General features: G+C 38.9%; 1 protein-coding gene across 3 annotated transcripts in view; it reads right to left on the reverse strand.

The window, feature by feature from the left end:
* Positions 1-202: 202 nt before the first annotated feature.
* Positions 203-15,161, reverse strand: part of PACS1 (phosphofurin acidic cluster sorting protein 1) — a 169,750-nt gene continuing 154,791 nt past the window's right edge. For all 3 annotated transcript variants that reach the window (XM_075837401.1, XM_075837400.1, XM_075837399.1), the window contains 2 exons: positions 12,068-12,187; positions 203-9,098 (listed from right to left, as the gene is read on the reverse strand). In XM_075837401.1, coding sequence (XP_075693516.1) covers positions 8,983-9,098; positions 12,068-12,187 — 236 coding nt within the window. In that variant the 3' untranslated portion in view covers positions 203-8,982. The remainder of the gene's footprint in view (positions 9,099-12,067; positions 12,188-15,161) is intronic.

Here is a 15,161-nt window from a genome sequence, read left to right on the forward strand (position 1 = left end):
CACAGAGCATGCTTACGCTACCATAGAAGTCAATGGGTCTTCCTATTCTCAGGTTCCTATGGTCCATGTGGCTGCTATAAAGCATATCTCTAAGTGCTGATAACAGCAGCTCAGGCAAGGTGGCTGGCCCCATAATCATGCACAGAAAATAGAACAAAAAGTCTACAATCAGAAAATAACAATAGACTCGAGAAAACAAATGTATCAGTATCTGGTTTTAATTAGTTAACAAAATTACAAGCGATACATTCCCTTTAGGCTGCAGTCATGGATCAAAGCCCTACCCAAATGTAGGTAAAAAGGAGCCAAGAATAGAGCACTGAATAAAATAAATAAATTTCCTATATATTAATAATGTATATAACATTTATGACCTGAATAAATCACTTTAAACCTTTAGATTGAATATGTGTTTCTAATGTATCATACCAAATATCAAAAGTCAGCTACGTTTTTATTATTGTTTTCATTAACCCCTTCCCGCTGCGGCCCTTTTGACCTTCCTGACAGAGACTTATTTTTCAAATCTGACATCCCAATTTATGTGGTAATAACTTTGGAATGCTTTTACCTATTCAAGTGATTCTGAGATTGTTTTCACATGACACGTTGGACTTTATATTAATGGTAAAATTTGGTCGATACATTCCTTATTTGATTGTGAAAACACCAAAATTTTGCTACAAATTTGCATTTTTATCAATTTAAATGTATCTGCTTGTAAGACAAATAGTAATACCACACAAAGAATTTGCTAATTAACATTTCCCTTTTGTCTACTTTAGATTGGCATCATTGTTTGAACATCCTTTTATTTTTCTAGGATGTTACAAGGCTTAGAACTTTAGCAGAAATGTCTCACATTTTCAAGAAAATTTCAAAAGGCTATTTATTCAGGGACCAGTTCAGTTCTGAAGTGGCTTTGAGAGGCCCATACAAAACAAACCCCCAATAAATAACCCCATTTTAAAAATTGCAACCCCTCAAAGTATTCAAAAGATCCTTTAGAAAGTTTCTTAACCCTTTAGGCGTTTCACAAGAATTAAAGCAAAGTAGAAGTGAAATTTTCAAATTTCATTTTTTTTGCAGTCATTTTTTACTGTAACACAGAAGGTTTTACCAGAGAATCACAACCCAATATTTATTGCTCAGATTCTGCATATTTAGAAATATCCCACACGTTGCCCTAGTGTGCTAATAGACTGAAGCACAGGCCTCAAAAGCAAAGGAGCACCTAGTCGATTTTGGGGCCTTCTTTTTATTAGATTCTATTTTAGGCACCATGTCAGGTTTGAAGAGGTCTTGTGATGCTAAAACAAAGGAAACACCCCAAAAAATACCCCATTTTGGAAACGACACCCACAAGGAATTAATCTAGGGGTGTAGTGAGCATTTTTAACCCATAGGTGTTTCATAGATTTTATTAGAATATGGATGTGAAAATAAAATGTTTTACATTTACATTTTTCCAATAAAATGTCATTTTAGCTAAAAAAAATAATAATTTCCACAAGGAATAAAGAAAAAGCCCCCCAACATTCGTAAAGCAACTTCTTCAGAGTATGTAAATACCCCATATGTGGTCATAAACTGCTGATGGGCAAACGGCAGAGCTTAGAAGGGAAGGCGCAGATTTTGCTAGATTGGTTCCTCGGCACCATGTCGTATTTGTAAAGCACCTGAGGGACCAGTACAGTGGAAACTCCCCAAAAGTGAATCCATTTAGGAAACTACACCCATTGAGGAATTAATCTAGTGGTGTAGTGAGCATTTTGACACAACAGGTGTTTCATAGATTTTATTAGAATTGGGCAGTGAAAATAAAATAATGCATTTTTTTCAATAAGATATAGTTTTAGCTCAAAATTTTAAATTTGCTCAACAAATAAAACAAAAAAAAAAGCACCCCAAAACTTCTTCCAAGTATGTTAATACCCCATATGTGGTCATAAACTGCTGTTTGCGCACACTGTAGGGCTCAGAAGAAAAGGAGTGCCATTTGGAGTGCAGATTTTGCCAGATTAGTTTCTTTGCGCTATGTCGCATTTGCAAAGCCCCTGTGGGACCAGAACATTGGAAACCCCCCCAGAAGAAATTTTTCCATAGATATGCCAATATGTGGTGCCCAGCTTGTGCCACCATAACAAGACCGCTCTCTAATTATTATGCTGTGCTTCCCGGTTTTAGAAACACCCTACATGTAGCCCTAATCTTTTGCCTGGATGATCAACAGGGCTCAGGAGTGAAAGAGTACCATGCGATATTGAGGCCTAATTTAGCGACTTACAAAGTATTGGTTCACAATTGCAGAGGCTCTGATGTGAAATAATAAAAGAAACCCCTGAGAAGTGACACCATTTCGTAAACTACACCCCTCAATGCCTTTATTAAGAATTTATTGAGAATTTTCATCCCACAGGTCTTTTCCAAAAAAGATTGCGCTGTGGATGGTGCAAAGTAAAAATTGTCACTTTTCCCTAGATCTGCAACTTCAGTGGCAAATATGCTGTGCCCGGCTTGTGCCACTAGAGACGCTGTAGGGCTCAGAAAGGAGGGTAGTAGTTTTGTTTGGAGTTTTACTGGTATTTTAGTTTACAATGTGGGGGCATATATAAGCTGGGCAGAGTACATCAGGGCTATAGTCAGGTGGTATTATTATGGGGTAAGAAAAACAATAAAAGAATCCATAGATGTGTGTTACGCTGTGAAGCAATCCTTTATGAACAGGCCAGTGCCTCACTGATAAATTATGTCCTTTCTTATCTCCCATTTTGTACACACTCTGCACCTTTGCAATTTGGGGAATTTTGCTGGGAAAGTGCTGTCCTGGTATAATACGAGCACCCTCGCTTTCAGCATATATGTTTGAGTCTTTCTCTTCCTGGTTCCCTAATTTTAGGGCCTTGATAAATCGGCGTTTGAAACAGAAGAATTATTCTCTTCTGCCTGCACAACTGCATATTTTTCTTTCCTGAATGGGAGCCTTAAAGGGGTTGTCCACTATTGGACAACTGATGACCTATCCACCATATAGGTCATCAGTACATGATCTATGGGGGTCGGACACCCGGACCAATAAGCCGCTCCGGCTGCCTCCGAGCTCCGGACATACACGCCAAAAGCAGTTGACGCCGGCCACTAACTGCAGCTCTGCTCCTATTCAAGTGAATGGAGCCAACTGCTTCCGGGTTTGTACATAGCATAATGGGCCATAACATCCGGTGCACGGAGATAGCCAGAGTGGCTTAACGGCGCGGGGTCTGGGTGTCGGACCCGCACCGATGATATACTGATGACCTATCCGGTGGACTACCTATCAGTAGTGGACAACCCGTTTAACTTATTTTATTTTTTTCATAGGTGGTATGAGGGAGGTTTTTTTGCCGGACAAGCTGTAGTTATTATTGGTACCATTTTGGGGTACATGTAACTTTTTGATCGCAATTTATCCTTTTTTTGGTGACCAAAAAACAGCAATTCTGGCGATATCAAATTGATAGCACTTTTTTATGTTTTACAACTTTTTGCACAATAAAATAACTTTTGTAAAAATAATGTATTTTTTCTGTCGCCATTTTTGGATATGTGACTTTTTGATCATTTTTTCTTTAAATTTTTTGAAGGCAAAGTGACCAAAAAACAGCTATTCTGGCAATGGTTTTTAGGTGTTATTTTTTACGATGTTCACTGCGCAGGATAAAAAAAACATAATATTTTATAGTTCAGGTGCAGCAATATCAAATATGTATGGTTTATTTATTTGATTTTAATAAGTGACTCGATAAGGGAAAAAGGGCGATTGTGTTTTATTCTATTACTTGAAACTTTTATTTTTTACAACTTTTATTACACTTGTTTTTTAAGTCCCACTAGGGGACTTGAAGGTCCAACTGTTTGATTCCTGTTCTAATACATTGCACTATGTCGTGCAATGTATTAGAACGGTCTGTCGTTCACTGACAGCAAGCCGATTAGGCTCGCCTCAGGGCGGGGCCAAATCAGCTTCCATAATGGCAGACCAGGAGGCCATTGTTAGGCCTCCTGTTGCCATAATAGCAGTCGGCAGCCCTGCTATAGCGTGGCAGGGCTGCCGATTTGCTACAAACCACGAAGATGCAGCGATTGCTTCCGATCGCAGAATCTAAGGGGTTATCTGCTCTGGTCTAATCTAAGGGAGCTAGCTCTGGTCCCTGCCGTTACAGCAGGGTGTCCGCTGTAACATACAGTGGACACCTACCGCTGATGACACCGGCTCAGCTTCTGCCGTTGGTACCGGAAGCCTTTTAGGCCCCCACCTCAGATCGAGGCAAAGGAGGCTTCCATAGCTGGCAGACTGCAGCCACCGGAAACCCAGAGATCACGTTGCTGGGGTATTGGTGGCTAAAAACCCCTCAGATACTGCAATCACAATTGAGCGCAGCATCTGAGGGGTCAATCGGCCGGATAGGAGGTTAGCACTGGTCCTAGCCGTTACAGTAGGTGTCAGCTCCTGAGCAAGCACCATCACCGCGACGTAACTGTACTGCGCTTTGCGGGATTTACAAGTTCAAAAGACCCCCTTTTTCCTCTATAGTAATGTAAAAAATAAAAAAATAAACAAAATTGGTATCGCTGCATCTGTAAAAGACTGAACTATTACAATATAAATTATTTAACTCGCACAGTGAACGCTGTAAAAAGTAAAAATATAAAAACGCAGAATCCCTGTTTTTTGGTCATGTGATCAAAAAGTCGTATGTATCATAAAATGGTACCAATAAATACCACTGCTCGTGCCGCAAAAAACAAGCCCTAATACTGCTCAATCAAATAAAAAATAAGATATAGCGACACAATTTTTTTATTTTCTAACAAATAGGTTTCTTTTTGTAAAAGGAGTAAAACATAAAAAAAACGATATAAATGTTGTATCACCGTAATCGTATTGACCAGCAGAATGAAGTTAATTTGTCGTTTTTACCGCACAGTGAAAGATGTAAAAACGAAACTTTTTTTCCAATTCCACCAGACATAGAATTTGTTTCACTTTCCCAGGACATTTTAAGGTACTTTAAATGGTGCCAATAGAAACTACAACTCCTCCCGCAAAAAAAGCCTTCACACCACTCCATTGGCAGAAAAATAAAAAAGTTATGGCTCATAGAAAATGGGGAGTGAAAAACGAAAATGAAAAAAAAAAAAAAAAAAAAAAGCTTGTACTTCAAGGGGATAAAGAAGACCTCCAGTGGAAACACAACTTTTCATGTCTACATTTCCCACCTGACTGTATACCACTCTACACTTATTTTTATATGTATACTGTACTTCGTTATTGAACTGCTGCCTTGTGTGTGCTTTAAAAAAAGCCTCCATCTTGATTCTTAGATTTCCCCAGCTTTCTCTTCCATTCTGCTTTGCTATCAATCCCATGATGCTTCAGCACAGCATCACATGGCCAGCTAAAGACCATACAATTTCTGCATGCTGGGGGACACTGTGATTATCGTTCTCTTTATATTCTCCTAAATAAGCTGAGAAACCATAAGTATAACTACATGGAGGCTGCACTATATTCTTTTACATTATACTATACCTGTGTGACAGAAACCTGTCTAAGTATCAATGGTAGGTGATAATAGAAGTTTCTGTCCGTCCCCCCCTGTGCAAAACTAGTGTGGTACAGAAACTGCTGAAGCCCGTGATGGGTGACACACAGCTCTCCATAGAATCAAGTAGAGAAAGCGTGTCACCGAGCCTGATGTATAGAGATAGCAGCAGCAAGAAAAATAACAGATGAGAGACTGACACATGGAATACCATAATGGAGAACATTGGAAACTAGTTTTGGCTGGTGTGTCCCTTTAATGAACATGATCTATGCTGGAATCATACAAATAATAAACCTAAAAGATGAGCATTAAATGGGTTTTCCCACAATCATTATTTATCACCTATCCACAGGATAGATGATGAATATCTGATCGGACCCCACTGATCACAACAACTGGCTTACTGTGCCATACCTGGAAGCGCCATAGGAATGAAGCGGTAGTGCGAATGCTCAACCACCGATCTATTCAATTCTATGGTGCTGCCGAGCACTATCGGCAGATAGAAATGAATGGAGCAATGGTCGAGAATAAGCACTACCGCTCCATTGCTACGGGGCTCCCAGGAACGGCAAGTTAAGTCCGTTCACGTGATTGGTGGGGATCCAAGCGGTTGGACCCCCACCAATCTCATATTTATCACCTATCCTGTGGATAGGTGATAAATATTGATTACGGGAAAACCAATTTAACGCTCATCTTTTAGATTTACTATTTGTATAGATTATGTTCATTCAGTATATAACACCTCACTATGTAAACCACAAAAACTTTAATGAAAACAATAACAATAATAAAAACAATATAAAACATTACATATACATTTGTGCAACACCAGACAAATGGTATAAGAGGATAAAGGACAACAATGGGCAACAAGAAAAAAAAGTGGTTGATAGGATGGTAGGACATGGACAGAGATCCATCAGGGGTGAACTATATTGTGCTTTACAATTAGTAGAATAGATCATCACATATTAAGACATTAAAACGGAAAAAAAAAAAAAGCTGACAGACCTATAAGGCAGTGTTTAAATACAGGTCAATGGAGTGTATATGATAATCTATAAACTGGAGTGTGCGGTTTATGACTTCATGTACCATTTGTCTGCTGTTAACATCATGCAGTATGCCTTCTTAATCGGTTTGTCCTTCTGTTGAATACACCAACAATTCATGACGGTAACTGTGTTTATGTAACAGTGAATTTACAAGTTCCAGATAATCATGTAACAGGGCACATTAGATATAGAAATGCACGTGTAACAATTGGTAAAGATGTAATCGTATATAGTTCTGTAACATATTTGTGCACATGTAATAGTGTGCATATGGAATTAGACACCATTAATGAAAGACCACTATTTCTTTACATGTGGCACATTAAAACACTTGTCAAATATTCAATTCCATGTAACAGTTTACGTCAGGTAAGTATATGCATGTAACAGCGTCCGAGATGTCTTGTGTATACATGTAACAATATATGCAAGGTATGTTTGTGCATTTCCAGGATAACTAATTTGGCTTTTAATACATCAGATCAAAAGAAGCATCTAAAATATAGACATATCTTCTACTTCAGGTCACATACCGAATTATAATGTTACCACGTCATGTCACTATCAATGACTCAACAACTGAACTTCTATCAATGGAATTATAACAATCATTATCAGCCAATTAAATACAATGGAGTCATCTAATGTTACATTTATGAAGACTCTTGACATGAGCCCGATAGGTCCTTTCCTATAGCACATGTATATGTGTGATATTCTGTCACTTTAGTATCATCAAGGCAGGTGCCCAGCATTTCCAATTTGACACCATACGGCCGTATTTCTCACAACTGTCTAGCAGAAAAACGGACTGTGCTGTGCCTAGTAACCAATCACATCTGTCTTTTTTTTTCTAGGAGAAGTTTGATAATGAAAGACGCGCTCTAATTGCTTGCGCGGGGCAACAAAGCTAGTTTTCCTGTGGGACAGTTTTGATAAATGAGGGGTTTATGTAGTTATTCCGCTATGCAAGTTTGTATCTAAGTGGATCAAAATTTGCTTAATGTGAATAGGCCTTTGCGGTCTCATCGGACTCACAAAGACAATTTTTTTTTTAATTTGAGCCAGTTACGAGTTATCTACCTTAATCCAGGCCTCTGTGCACATCTTACACAGCCTGTTCACTTTTTATCAGTTTACTATTAATTCACCAAATTGAGCAATGTCCGTGAGGGATTAGACTCAAGTATGTAGAGAAGGCAAGGGGGACTACAGTGCTCTGCAAGAAGGACACAAGTGAAAGAAAGATGCAGTGGGGGAAATACATCAACAGATTTACGACACAAAAAAGTCGCAAATTTTGGTCCATACCATAGTTGTGCTAAAGTTTGCGACTTTTTACTTTTCTTACCACTTTCCGAAAGTGGTTAGTAAAAGGGGTTGTGCTAAGCCAGAGGGGCCGTGGGCCTTCACCAGAACCACATATTTATCCTAACTTACGCCAGAAACTGCTCATAGCAGGCGTAGGTTTGCATTTCTGTCGCATGGAAAGCCGAAAATGCCCAAATATATTAAGCGGTGTGCACCTCTTAATATATTTGGCGCATTTTCGACTGATGTACATTAGTTTAAGTTGACACACCAGTCTTAATATATCTGCTGATTTTGAGGGTTAGTTTCAGTGGCAGTGACTCCTACAATTAAAATGGCTATCCGATTATCCCATACAGATTTTTATTTATGCCATGATGGAGAGGTTTGTTAAGCCATAAACCAAAGCAATGGATTTAAGGTGAAAGCTTCTCACACACAACATAGAGTAAGAGAAGAAAATACGAGTACAGAACGGCAGGAGAAGTATTGCGTTTCCTCCACAGCGAAGCTTACAAAGCCGCAGAGAAGGCAGGAGTGAAAGAGGCAAGACACAGGACAGAGGCCAGATTACTAAGACATGATACAAAAGTTATACTACACTTAGACATACATGAGGGATAGATCTGCAGACAGAGAGAATGGCACGTAATAGTGTGAGCTGGCAGTAGGACTAAGACAATGTATCTGAAAGTGTTCATGTTTAAATGGAATGTCAGCAGAGCACAAACACGAAGCTCGGTTTTTTTTTTTTGTAATCGATTTTTGCCAAAAGTTTGTCTTTTAGCATTTAAGACATACTGTATTTTTCAGGCTATGAGTATGTAACATTACGTGCCAAACATTGGTCTAAGTCCGGCTGTTCACACAGGTACAATGTAACACATGGCGTCATGTCCAATAAGGAGATGAGAATGGTATTAGTAGCATCGCAGTTCACTACAGTTAGAGTTGCACGCGTAAAAGTGAACATTAAGAGTGTATAGCTAGCGCCTCTTTGCGATGACTTTTAGGAAGAACATTCAGGGTTTTCCTGCTGGACTGAAAACTCCAACAGGTAAGTATTTTACATGTGTTGGCCACTGGGACGCCACCTGGAAAAACTTCACGTCGCTGAAGAGTCGTCCATCAACTGTAACTGAAAGGCAAAACAAAGAAAAACAACATAAAATGCAATAAAATATAGTAAAACAAGGGCTAGGCGATGAAATGCAAGAGGCCTAGAGTGGTAGTGTTTTCAGATCTAGTTATGGCAGTAAAAATAGTGTAAATATCCTTTATCTTGTAATAGTGTGTGGTTTTTTTTCACAGAACATTTTTAACACCAATTTATCCCCAAACCATTTTGTTCTTTAGAATTTTAAATCAATTATTATAAGAAAAAGCCTTTTATCTATTAAATGTGACAATTCTCATGAAAGCAAATAACAGAACGGTTGTAGTAGAACTAAATTGATCATTTAACTTTATGAGGTTACATTGTGTTTAAATCACTACAATATTACACAAGTTATACAAACCCAGCTCTGCTATGTCTCTAGTCAAAAAAAACTAGACCAAGTGATATACTCAATCTACACTCAAAAATATCTAATACTTTCTACTTTTTCTGAGATATGTTATATATATATATATATATATATATATATAATACACCCCCCCCCCCCATACATTGTCTTTACTATCTAAAGTGAATTTCCACCAAAAATGTGAAATTAGCCAAATGTCAAATTTGAATTTAGGGCAGAGGATTTACTAAATAAAATGCGCCAGAATGTCTAGAAAAAGGGGTGTGGCAAAGAGGAATCATAAAATGTGGAAGATTTATTTACGGCGTGTGCAATTTTTGTAGCGAAAAAAATTATGTAAAATATGCCGACTAATTCAAAGAGCTATAACTTTTTTATTCTTCCGTCAACATAGCTGTACGAGGACTTGTTTTTTTTGCGGGCTCATTGTACTTTTTAATTACACCATTTTGGGGTACATATCATCGTTTGATTACCTTTTATTAACTTTACGCCATTGCTCCATGCATTTTAAATTCACGCCGTTCATTGTGAGGCGTAAATAACACATTACCTTTATACTATGGGTCGGTACAATTACGGCGATACCACATATGTATACGATTTACTACTTTTGCACAATAAAAACTCTTTTGAACTAAAATGATTTGCTTTTTGCATCGTTGCTTTCCAAGAGACGTAATTCTTTTATTTTTCCGTCAATGTAGTGATATGAGGGCTTTTTTTGCGGGACGAGACGTAGTTTTGATTGGTACAGTTTTGGGATACATGGGACTTCTTGATTAAGTTTAAATTATGACTTTTTTGGGGGCAATGGAAAAAAATAGTAATTTCGCCTTTTTTTTTTGTGTTTTTGTACGCTGTCCATCTTGCGGTTTAAATTACATATTAACTTTATTGTTTTTGTCACTACGGTCGCGGCGATACCATATATGTGTAGTTTTATTTATTTTTTATACTTTCACTAAATAAAACCACTTTTTATGGAAAAAAATAGATTTTTTTTTTATTTCACATTTATAACTTATTTTATTAGTCCCAAAAGGGGACTTCACTATGCAACATTTTAATCGCAGATACAGATGTAGCCGTCTTTACCTAGACTTTTAACACATTAAATAAACAGTGGAAAGATCCTTTATCTTGACTTTTTACATTTCAATGGCTTTTGTAGTGTGATATCACGCTGCAGCAAGTTATCAGAGTCACGTTAAAGTTGGCTACATCTGTATAAGGCCTCATGCACACGACCGTGTTTTTGCGTCCGCAATTCCCCCGCAAATCCACGGGAGAATTGCGGACCCATTCTTTTCTATGGGGCCGTGCACACGACCGTAGTTTTTGCGGTCCGTGCACGGCCCGGGAACCCGGACCGCAGAAAGTACGGACATGTCCTATTATGGTCCGGAGTTGCGGTCCGGGCTCATTGAAAACAATGGCCCGGCCATGTGCATGTGCGGGCGGCTTGCGGCTGACAGTCCGCTGACAGTCCGCAGCCGGCCGACACGAAAATCACGGGCGTGCACACGGCTACGGTCGGGCTACGGTCGTGTGCATGAGGCCTAATGCTTTGGTATACTTAGTATACCAGAGAATTATTCCCTGTCAGTGTAAATCTGTTAGGACGTGCCATATGCCCTGGGCAGACCTAGGAGCCTTTATCAGGCCCCGGCTGCCATGGTACCCCTTTGGAGGCCCGCAATTGCATTTGCGGGCCACCGATGGGTGAGAGAGGGAGCTCCCTCCCTCTGTAAATTATTTAAATGCTGCAGTCGCTATTGACCGCGGCATCAATCGCTGGCGTTGGAGCAGGAGACCGGCTGTCATAAGGAGCCGAGCACCCGCTCCAGCCTGCACGGGACACCCGTGCAGGACTTAGACTGGGCCGCCATGAAAAGGCGACGGCCCAGCCTAAGGCCCCTTAGTGACCGCCGTGAAAAGGCGTATTGGTGGTCACTAAGGGGTTAAAGAAGACAAAAATACAGATGTAGCCGTCTTTACTTTGACTTTTAACGCATTAAATAAACAATGGCTAGATTTTTTATCTTGACTTTTTCAATGGCTTTTGTTGTGTGATATTACGCTGCAGCAAGTTATCAGAATCAAGTTAAAGATGGCTACATCTGTATCTAACAAGACATGCCAAATTTATCTTACAGCCGGTCTACATTTCAGACAGAATTAATATAACTCCCCCACTGTTTTTCAAGCAGATTAAAAAGAAACGGATGATAAAACTATCACTTTGTCATTGACAGAACACGCTGCTTAGTATTTACCAATACAATTTCTGAGAATCTAATTCAAAAATGGCAACCAATACGACTGCACTTTCTGATGTCTTGCAAAAATGTCCGTGGTGACCATTAGATACCCTTTTCCATTTGTTTACCATGATGTATTTAGAGGGCACTTTATTAAATATTTAATTTATGTTTAGGGTACCTTCTCTTCAAATGTATGGGACACTGCTGCAATACACGCTATATAGTTTTAGGAAAACTAGCATCATCCATGTTCTCCTTTGTCTTTACACAAGTAACTCACATTCATTTATATGCATAGTGCACTACCTTACCTCGTAACATGGTCTGTTGTTGTCGAGCAGAACAAATAAGTCTTGTAATTCCTTCTATTATTTGACTTTTGGCATCAGTTTCCTTTTCCTTTGGTTTCTTACTAAGGAAAATTGTTGGCACTAAAATATAAAAAGCAATGTAAATATATAGCATGCATTTCCTCAGCATAGAAAAATAGTCTTTTGTACTCACAGTAAAATCCCTTTCTCAGGGAATTTATTGGGGAACACAGCAACATAGGTATAAGCTAGGCATGGGCAATTAAACGGAAAAAACCCAAAACTAAACTCGAAATTCAGCGCAGATAACCGAGGTGATCTTGAGCGTTTCATTTTTTTCCCCCAGTTTCAAATTTATCTGCGTCCCCAGATACAGTTGAAACCTATGGTGGAGCAGGGAACCAGCAGTTCCCTGCTCTACTATTTATTGTGTAACGCAGGCCCCGCATGGCTCAGAGCAGACAGGTGCGATGACGTCACTGCCTTGCACCTGTCTGTGCTGAGCTGTGAGCTGCTTGGTGCATACTTTCAGAGTCTGTGGCACTTCTGCCATATCCCGGCGTTCCAGGCAGCTTATTGGTCCACGTTCTCCTCAATGCCAGCCCCATTTACTTCTCATTTAGCCTCAATGTCCATGCGCCAAGGTGAGCGAACAGTGCCAGCCCTAATGGTATATATACAGATGATGGGGGTTATATACCAGGATGATGGTGGGCTGGTATATACAGTGATGATGGGGGTTATATTATATACAGGGATAGCCGTCTGATTAATGTAACTGCCACCAGGGACGCTGTTGCGAAGCAGGTTTACGCTTGAAGGATGGGCGTCTGGAGTCGATGGGGCGGCAAGTCTTCTAGTCAGACCTCTGTGAAAAGAATGACGTCTGCGAGAAAGAGTTAGGAAAGGTCTGAGACGGTTCTGAGGCAGAAGGGAACTCTTACCGCCAGTAGCCTCGGAAATAATTTCATCCAGACGTTTTCCGAAAATTCTGCTTTCAACAAAAGGAAGACCAACAAGGGCTTTTTTGATAGCCTGATCGGCTGCTCAAGATTTTAGCCAAATAGAAAGTCAGATAGCTATTAAATGAGCCAATGCACCGGCATTGGAACAGGCTAACTTCAACAAGAACTTAGTGATATCAGCTATATCCTATTGCGACACACCTTCCAAGATACTGCAGTGAAATTGTTTCACCCATACTGAGCAGTACTTGATTAAACAAGGCAAAGGCAAAAGCTCTACCCAAGGAAGAACCTGCTGACACAAAGGCAGACCTGGCTTGGGAATCCAACTTTTTGTGAAGACACTAAGTGATGGTCATAAAGTGATGCCGCATCTGACAGTGGAATGCTGGTGCTCTTTGACAGCCATTAGACAGGCGGACCCACAGATGGAGAAATAAACAATTTTGAGACTAAATAGAAAAAAGTAGCAATAAGCCCAGTGTGCTCACCAGATATGTTCATTCTGATATATGTAGTGCCTCATTGGAGTGAAGCAAAGAGGGAGCTTGCAGGCTGGCAAAAGATTTACATAAGGAAGAAAGACAAAAAAAGGCTCCTCGGCACATCCATAAAATGTAAGAAAAAGCTTTATTTATGCATCACATTAAAATCCAGGGAGAGCACAGGTTAGGCGTGAAGAGGCTTACATGTTTCGAACAAGACTGTTCTTACTCATAGCATACGTAAAAAAAATTCAGTGCATGTGTTTTAAAACCATAATTAACCAATCCTGACAACTCTCCTAATATAGAGCCACATAAATGCTGAAATACATGAGGGTTTAATGTGTTAGAAAGGAACAGTTTAAATGCATGCATTGAAAAAAATAAATATAAATTTATATATCAAATGATATATTTTTCATTTGAAAATAATTTGTTCAAACGAAATATATTATAAAATATACCATTGTAATAATATATATAAATGAGAACACATTTAAAAAGAGATATATGTGTTCTAATTAATTTGAGTATAAGAATTTGTTATAATAGTATGCAGGTCAATATGAAAATAGACTGTATATTTGTTTACATAATGACGTTTGTAAATAACTCATTTAACCCCTTAGTGACCAGCCCATTTTAGGCCTTAATGACCAAGCTATTTTATTCGTTTTTCTATAGTCGCATTCAAAGAGCTATAACGTTTTTATTTTTTCGTCTACATAGCTGTATGAGGACTTTTTTTTTGCGGGATTAGTTGTGCTTTTTAATAGCACCATTTTTGGGTACATAGAATTTTTATATTAACTTTTATTAACCTTTTTGGGGGGGGGATTATAAAAAAAAACTGAAATTCCGCCATTGTTCTATGCGTTTTTAAATTGACGCCGTTCACTGTGCGACGTAAATAACATGTTACCTTTATTCTATGGGTCGGTACGATTACGGCGATACCACATATGTGGAGGTTTTTTGATGTTTTACGACTTTTGCACAATAAAAACACTTTTGAACTAAAATTATTTGTTTTTGCATCGTCGCTTTCCAAGAGCCGTAATTTTTTTATTTTTCCATCAATGTAGTGATTTTTTGGGCTTGTTTTCTGCGGGACAAGACGTAGTTTTGAATGGTACTGTTTTGGGGTACATGGGACTTATTGATTCATTTTTATTATGACTTTTTTGGGGGGCAATGGAAAAAAATTGCAATTTCACCATAGTTTTTTGCGTTTTATTTTTTACGGTGTTCACTTTGTGGTTTAAATTACATATTAACTTTATTAATGGAGTCATTACGGTCACGGCGATACCACATATGTGTACTTTTTTTTTTTTTTTTTTTACACTTTTACTAAATAAAACCACTTTTTATGGAAAAAAATGGATTTATTTTTTTACTGTACTTTTTATTAATAATCTTTATTTCACTTTGATGACTGATTTTATTAGTCCCACTAGGGGACTTTACTGTGCGATATTCCGATCGCTGCTATAATGCTCTGGTATACTTCGTATACCAGAGCATTATTGCCTGTCAGTGTAAATCTGACAGGCAATCTGTTAGGACGTGCCTCCGGCGCGTCCTAACAGGCATATGTCCAGGGCAGACCTGGGTGCTTTTATCAGGCCCCCGGCTGCCATG

Source organism: Rhinoderma darwinii, chromosome 9 (genome assembly GCF_050947455.1).
Source record: "Rhinoderma darwinii isolate aRhiDar2 chromosome 9, aRhiDar2.hap1, whole genome shotgun sequence".
In the NCBI taxonomy this organism is placed as follows: Eukaryota; Metazoa; Chordata; class Amphibia; order Anura; family Rhinodermatidae; genus Rhinoderma; species Rhinoderma darwinii.